Source organism: Notechis scutatus, chromosome 2 (assembly GCF_049901735.1).
Source record: "Notechis scutatus isolate UNSWTSFEM ecotype Mainland chromosome 2, rNotScu1.2, whole genome shotgun sequence".
Classification (NCBI taxonomy): Eukaryota; Metazoa; Chordata; class Lepidosauria; order Squamata; family Elapidae; genus Notechis; species Notechis scutatus.
The window spans coordinates 12,448,276-12,454,751 of NC_142010.1; the positions used below are offsets into that span (position 1 = coordinate 12,448,276).

Sequence of the window (6,476 nt, forward strand, 5' to 3'; positions counted from 1 at the left end):
CACAACCTCCCATTGAGAGGCACCTCTCCCCGAATTCTGTCAGACTCCCGAGGTGACTGGGAAATCCAGACGATCCTTGGAAAAAGAACGGAGAAGAAATGCCGGCTGAGAGTGTGTGAGATTGATCTGAGTTGGGGACGCCCACACATCCTTTGACTGACTGCGGAAAGTCCAGGAGTGATCAGATCAGGTAAACTTTGTTTCCTTTCATTTGTAGCCAAAAGAAAGAGGTCCTTAAACTCCCTGGGGGAATCCAGCGTCTGCTGGAGGACTGGGCTTAGAAGTCTGAGAGAGAGGGGTCCTTAAACTCTCTGGGAGAATCCAGCGTCTGCTGGAGGACGGGACTGGTGAGTCAAGACTCTGGGAGTCTGAAAGAATAGAGATGGGAAAGGGACAAAGCAAGACTCTGGGAGTCTGGAAGAGTAGAAGATGGAGAAGGGACAAAGAGGCTCTGGGAGCCTGGAAGAAGCCTGTCTGGGACAGGGAAAATTTGACAATGGCAGAAAATCAATTCCGGTAGATTCGCCTCTGGGACAGCCACTCCTGAAGTGGTTCTCCCCGAATTTAAAGGAATTCACCAGACATCTCGAAAAGAAAAACATGATTCATCTTTGTCGAGATCGATGGCCAAAATACTCTTTGATTGATCCTAAATTCCCATATCACTGGAGTCCTGAGGGGGAAGCCAGTATCTATTGGATGACCAAATTGCGGGACTATATTCTCCAACACAAAATGACTACTCAAATTGCATGTGAAATTTGAAAGTCCCATCCCTCCAATTGAGGGTCAATACATGTCACAACAAAAAGACAATGAGAGTGAGACGGATGATTGGCTGCAGAATCCGCCGCCCGCAAATCCTAATTTGAATAACGCGCCCGCCAATGTTCCTATGGCACCATCGCCATTGCCGGTGGCACAACCCCCTCCTCTGCCGCCCCTTTACCCGCGGCTGAGAAAAGAAGTAGAAGAATTAAAGAGAAGTGTTCAGGATTTTCCATTCAGAGAAAAACCTGAAGTGGATGCATTTCCTCTTAGGGAAGTTCCTAATGGGGTCAATGCTGCAGGCAACCCGGTGACAGTCTTTGTGGCTGTCCCCATAAAACCAGCCGAGTTGCGAGAATTAAAAAAGACTCTTCCAAAACTTCATGAAAATGCTTATGAGGTGGCTGAACAATTAGATCTATGGATGGGTCCGAATGATTACACTTATCAGGAGATGATGTACATTTTGGGACATTTGTTCACTCCTGAGGAGAGGAATCTCATTCAGACCTCGGCATGGAGAGCCTGGAACACCAGACACAATGGGCAACAAGGGGTGGAGGCAGGAGATCGAAAATTCCCAATAGCCGATCCAAATTGGGATCCAAACACTGCGGCTGGCAGAGCAAGTATGAGGGATATGAGAGAACTGATCATGGAGGGGATAAAATTGGCAGTCCCACAAGGGAAAAATTTAACTAAAGCCTTTGAAGTAAGTCAAGGCAAAGATGAATCCCCTGGAGATTATTGTACCAGGCTCCGAGAAAGTCTGGCCAAGTACTCAGGGGTAGATCCCAGCACGCCTGCTTTTGAATCCATGCTGAAAATGCAGTTCGTGACCGGGGCTTGGCCAGATATCCAAAAGAAAATTCAGAAAATGGATAATTGGGGAGCAGTGGGAATTGTTGATCTCCTGAAAGCAGCCCAACAAGTTTTTGTGAACAGAGACGCTGTAAAAACCAGACAGAAGTCACAAATGATGGTTGCAGTTGCACAAGCTGCAGCAAAGAATGAGGTGAAGAAAAGTGGGAATTTTGGGAAGGATCCGACTGGAGAAAGGAGAGAGAATTTTGGGGGATACCATCAGGGAAGTTTTCGGGGTAGAGGAAGAGGTTCCAGAGGAAGAGGCATGGGAATGAGACAACCTGGAATGGATAGCAGTTGCTTCAGGTGTGGGAAGGGAGACACTTTGCGCGCGAGTGTCCTACCTACCAACTGGGAAGAAAGGGGTTATGCATTGTATGAGGGAGGGCTGTTCTGGCTCCTTTAAGAGGACCTGCGGGGAGCCATTGGTAAACATTTTAGTGGGTCTTAACCGTCAGGAGCGGCTGTTCCTGATAGATACTGGCGCAAGCCGGACTTCTGTGTGTGATCCAATAGAAGGTGCGCATAAATCCAAGAAAGCGATAAAGGTGGTTGGGGTGAGTGGAAAATCACAGGATGTGAGTGTGTTTGAACAAATCAGGCTGGAGATGAATGAAGTGGAGACAGAAGCTGAAATATTGTATATTCCTGATTCTGGATTGAATTTGTTAGGAAGAGATGTGTTGCCTGTGTTTGGTATCCAATTATGGGATACCGGGAAGGGAGTAAGGATGTGGAAAATGACTGTGGAAGATGAGAGAGCAATTTCAGATGAGTTCTGGGCAGGAGGAGAGAGAAGGGGGAGAGAGGGGTTGCTGAAGGATGCCTTCTGGGCATGCCCCCTTGAGGAGAGAAGTAGGGACCTGTTTGCATTTGAATGGAATGATCCTGAGACTGGGAGAAAACAACAACTGAGGTGGACAGTGCTGCCCCAGGGCTATACTGAAAGTCCTTTGTTATTCGGACAGGCTTTGGAGGAAAAGTTAGTGTCTTTTGAGAGAGGGAAGGGAATCACATTGATTCAATATGTGGATGATTTGTTACTGACTGGAGAGAAAGGGGGGGAGGTTAGAGCGGCATCCGTGGCTTTGCTGAATTGGCTGAAGGAGCAAGGATTGACAGTTTCAAGGGAAAAGATCCAGTTTGTGGAAAAAAGGGTGAAATATTTAGGGCATTATATTCAGCAGGGGGTGAGGTCCTTGGATCCTGAAAGGGTGAAAGGGATCATGAGCCTGGCTCCCCCCAGAAATAAGACAGAAGTCAGGAAAGCGCTTGGATTGTTGGGGTATTGCAGAGCTTGGGTGGATCAATACACTGTGTTAGCTCAATTTTTGCACAGGAAGCTGGTAGGAGAAGGAGAGAGTATAGAATGGTTAAAAGGAGATGATGAGAGATGGGAGGTTTTGAAGAAGGCATTGTCATCCGCACCGGTTTTGGCTTTGCCCAATTTGAAGCTCCCATTTCATCTGTATGTGTCAGCAGCACAGGGAACGGCACTAGGGGTGTTGGCACAGAAGAGGGGGGGGCAATACCAGCCCATCGCTTTTCTGAGCAAAACTCTGGAGCCAGTGGTGAGAGGATGGCCAGTGTGTGTGCAAGCTGTGGCTGCTACAGCTATGTTGGTGGTAGAGAGCAGGAAGTTAACCTTTGGGGGGGGGGGGCTTGTTGTGCATTCACCCCACCAGGTTACTTCTGTGCTAAGTCAGTTGGCAACAACTTGGATGACAGAAGGGCGGATTCTCAAATATGAAACCATTTTGAGAACCAGCCCAGATGTGGTGATTGGGACAGATAGGAATTTGAATCCAGCAGAATTTTTAGAAGGAAGAAGGCAGGAGTGGGAAGCTGAGGACCATGATTGTTTATTGCAAGTAGATTTGATGACAAAGGTGAGGGAGGATCTGGAAGAGACTCCTCTGAAGGACGGGGAAAGATGGTTTGTGGATGGATCAAGTAGAGTGGAGGAAGGAAAGAGGAAATCAGGATTCGCAGTTGTGACAGGAACAGGGGAGGTCATAGAAAAGGGCTCCCTTCCTTCTTCATGGTCTGCGCAGAAATGCGAGTTGTTTGCTTTGAAGAGGGCTCTGGAGTTAGCTGAAGGGATTGATGTGACAATCTGGACTGATTCCAAATACGCCTGGGGTGTAGTCCACACCTTTGGTAAGATCTGGCAGGAAAGGGGATTCATCAAGGCTGATGGGAAACAAGTTGAGCAATTGCAACTTGTGGAACAGGCCTTGGAGGCTCTGCAACTGCCAGGCCGAGTGGCAATAGTACATGTGAATGCTCATCAGAAAGGAAACACCCCAGAGGTAGTTGGGAACAGGTGGGCAGACAAATGGGCAAAAGAAGCTGCAGGGGAGATAGAGCTGGTAATGGTATCAATTCCCTTGCTAGAGTGGAAGAGGATGAGGAATGGAAACCTGAAGGAAAAGAGAAAGATGATTTGGAAAGAGAAGAGTGTACATTAACTGAGGATGGGTGGAGAACCTCAGAGGGGGTGAGGGTGGTCTCTGTGAATGCAATGAGGGGAATTCTGGAAAAGGTACATGAGGGAGGGCGACCTCTAGTGGGCTGGCCTTTCCAAAGAGCACAAATTGATTTCATTGAATTACTTGCTTGTGAATCAGAACATGTCCAAGGAAAGACACTGGAGTCTCTCCATTCGAGATGCTAATGGGGCGACCCTACTTGGCGAAAATAGGGAATCCAATTCCTGAATTTAAAGACTTGTTTTTGAGAAAATATTTGCAGATACTGTCCAGGTGTTTTTTTGCTTTTTCTGTATAAACAGAGACTGTTGGTTAGCAACGACCACCTCTTGCTGGGAGCCAACATCCCTTTGAGACTGGAGATTGGGTTCTGACAAAGACTTGGAAAGGCGAGAAGCTGCAGCCTAGCTGGGAAGGCCCGTACCAGGTGCTGTTGACAACTGAATCTGCAGTTCGCACTGGACGCATTACAGCAGAGTCAAGAAGGCACCGGAACCTGAGAAACCTTGGAGGGCAGTTCCAGTGGATGGTCAGCCGCTGAAGCTCACTTTGAAAAGATGAAGAAGTCTGAACCCTGGACTGAGCTAATTGTCTTTATTCTAGGACTAGGACTGGGAACTTCCTGGGGAAGCGAGGATTCACATCAACCCCAGAATGTTACTTGGGTTGTACTTGATTCCCATTCAGATATAGTCAATTGGACTAGCGGAAAGAGGCCTCCCAACACTTGGTTTCCAGAACTGCAATTTGATTTGGGAAGGGTCCTCTTGTCCACCACCGATGACACGTTCATAAAGAAACATTTTTACGTCTGCCCTGGACATAAAACTGAAAGAAGCTACAAAAAGACTTGTGGAGGGGCTGATCAGTTTTACTGTGCAGCCTGGAGTTGTGTGTCTATGGGACACATCTGGTGGGACCCTCTGTTCAAAGGTGATCTGATACAGATCATTCTGGGATAGTACAGGACTCCATAAAAAACTGAGGGAAGGACTGAACCAAAGAAAAAGAGAAAGGGATGACCACCCTAATCTCCACTCTAATAGGATTCTTAATTTTGTTATTATTAATCTTCACCTTTGGTCCATGTATCTTGAACAAATTAATGTGAGTTTGAGTCAAAAATGAAACAAGAACAGGGGGGATTGTGAGGAGTGTATCTATTTTGTGACTCAAAACTCAAGATGAAAAAGGGAGGATTTCCCTTTGAAGTAAGGAAATGCAGTGTCAAACACTGATTAGGATACTGACTGATCTTGGAATGTCTTTGAAACGCTGGGAGATATCACACTTTTTGGAATGCTTTTGAAATGCTAGATACCGGTTATGTATGTTATCTGCTAAGGAAGCGCTGGTTGTATAAGGTAATAAAATGTAACTTGTATCCTGAAAAACAAATTGTAAATCAAGCCATTTGTATAGGGGGGGGGTTCAATTTTAGGGTATAAAGATAGAACCTTTAAGCTTTGCTTTTCGTTCTCTCCTCAACTGCCAGAAGGAGGGGACTCATCTGCAGATGTTTTATTCCAATAAAGCCTTTTTCCTTGGATCAACTTTGAATCCTGGTGGTTTTTCTTAGCCACAATCTCACACTTGTGTATGATATAAATAAGGGAATATGATCAAAAAGACATTATAATGATAGGGGAGGAAAAATTTAAAGTGGCTAGGAAAAAAAAGAGGGAGAAAAATAGTGTGTGTGCGTGTTTGTGTATGTATGCATATGAGAGGGAGATTCAGAAAATGAAGGGCGGAAGTATAAGAGATGCCTAAACAATATGAAATAGTGACAATGGCGACTGAGAATTGGGAGGAAGAATATCGCGCCTATTTTGGATCAACATGGAGGATGCCCACCTATCATCGCACCATCCATGCACTGATACTTTGTTGATTTATTGCTTACAAGATGACAGGGATAAGTATAAACATCGTTATGGATACATGAAATGGATACAAATAAGCAAAATAAAAAGAAACTATAGGACAGGGACGGTAGGCACGTTGGGGCGCTTATGCTCGTCCCCTACAGCCTCTGACGCAGAAAGGAGAGGAAAAAAGAAAAAAACTGGGCAAACCAAACAGCCTTCCCCCTGCCCTTCCCCCCGCCCTCCCCGGGCCCCGATCTGGCCGCGCTTCCGAGACCTTCCCTGCGCAGCGCCAGGGGATCGTGGCCGGTCCCTTCCCCAGTTCCCGCCTTGCCCTTCACTGGATAGAGGGTCTCAAGCAGCGCCCCTGGGAGGGGGGGCAGGAGGGGCGGGGCCTCGCAGGGGGGGGCAGGACCACCGCCCGCCAGCCGGGAAACGAAATCGAAAGCGCCAGCAGCCCTTCGGCTCCACTGCGCAGGCGTCC

At 47.1% G+C, this 6,476-nt stretch overlaps 1 protein-coding gene across 1 annotated transcript; it reads left to right on the plus strand.

Annotated features, from left to right (window-relative positions):
- The first annotated feature begins 796 nt into the window (after positions 1-796).
- LOC148131776 (uncharacterized) lies at positions 797-4,118 on the plus strand. The gene is made up of 3 exons (XM_087954132.1): positions 797-1,720; positions 2,601-3,774; positions 3,892-4,118. Exons 1-3 carry the CDS (start codon positions 797-799, stop codon positions 4,101-4,103), a joined length of 2,310 nt encoding a protein of 769 aa, XP_087810258.1. The 3' UTR covers positions 4,104-4,118.
- Positions 4,119-6,476: the final 2,358 nt, after the last annotated feature.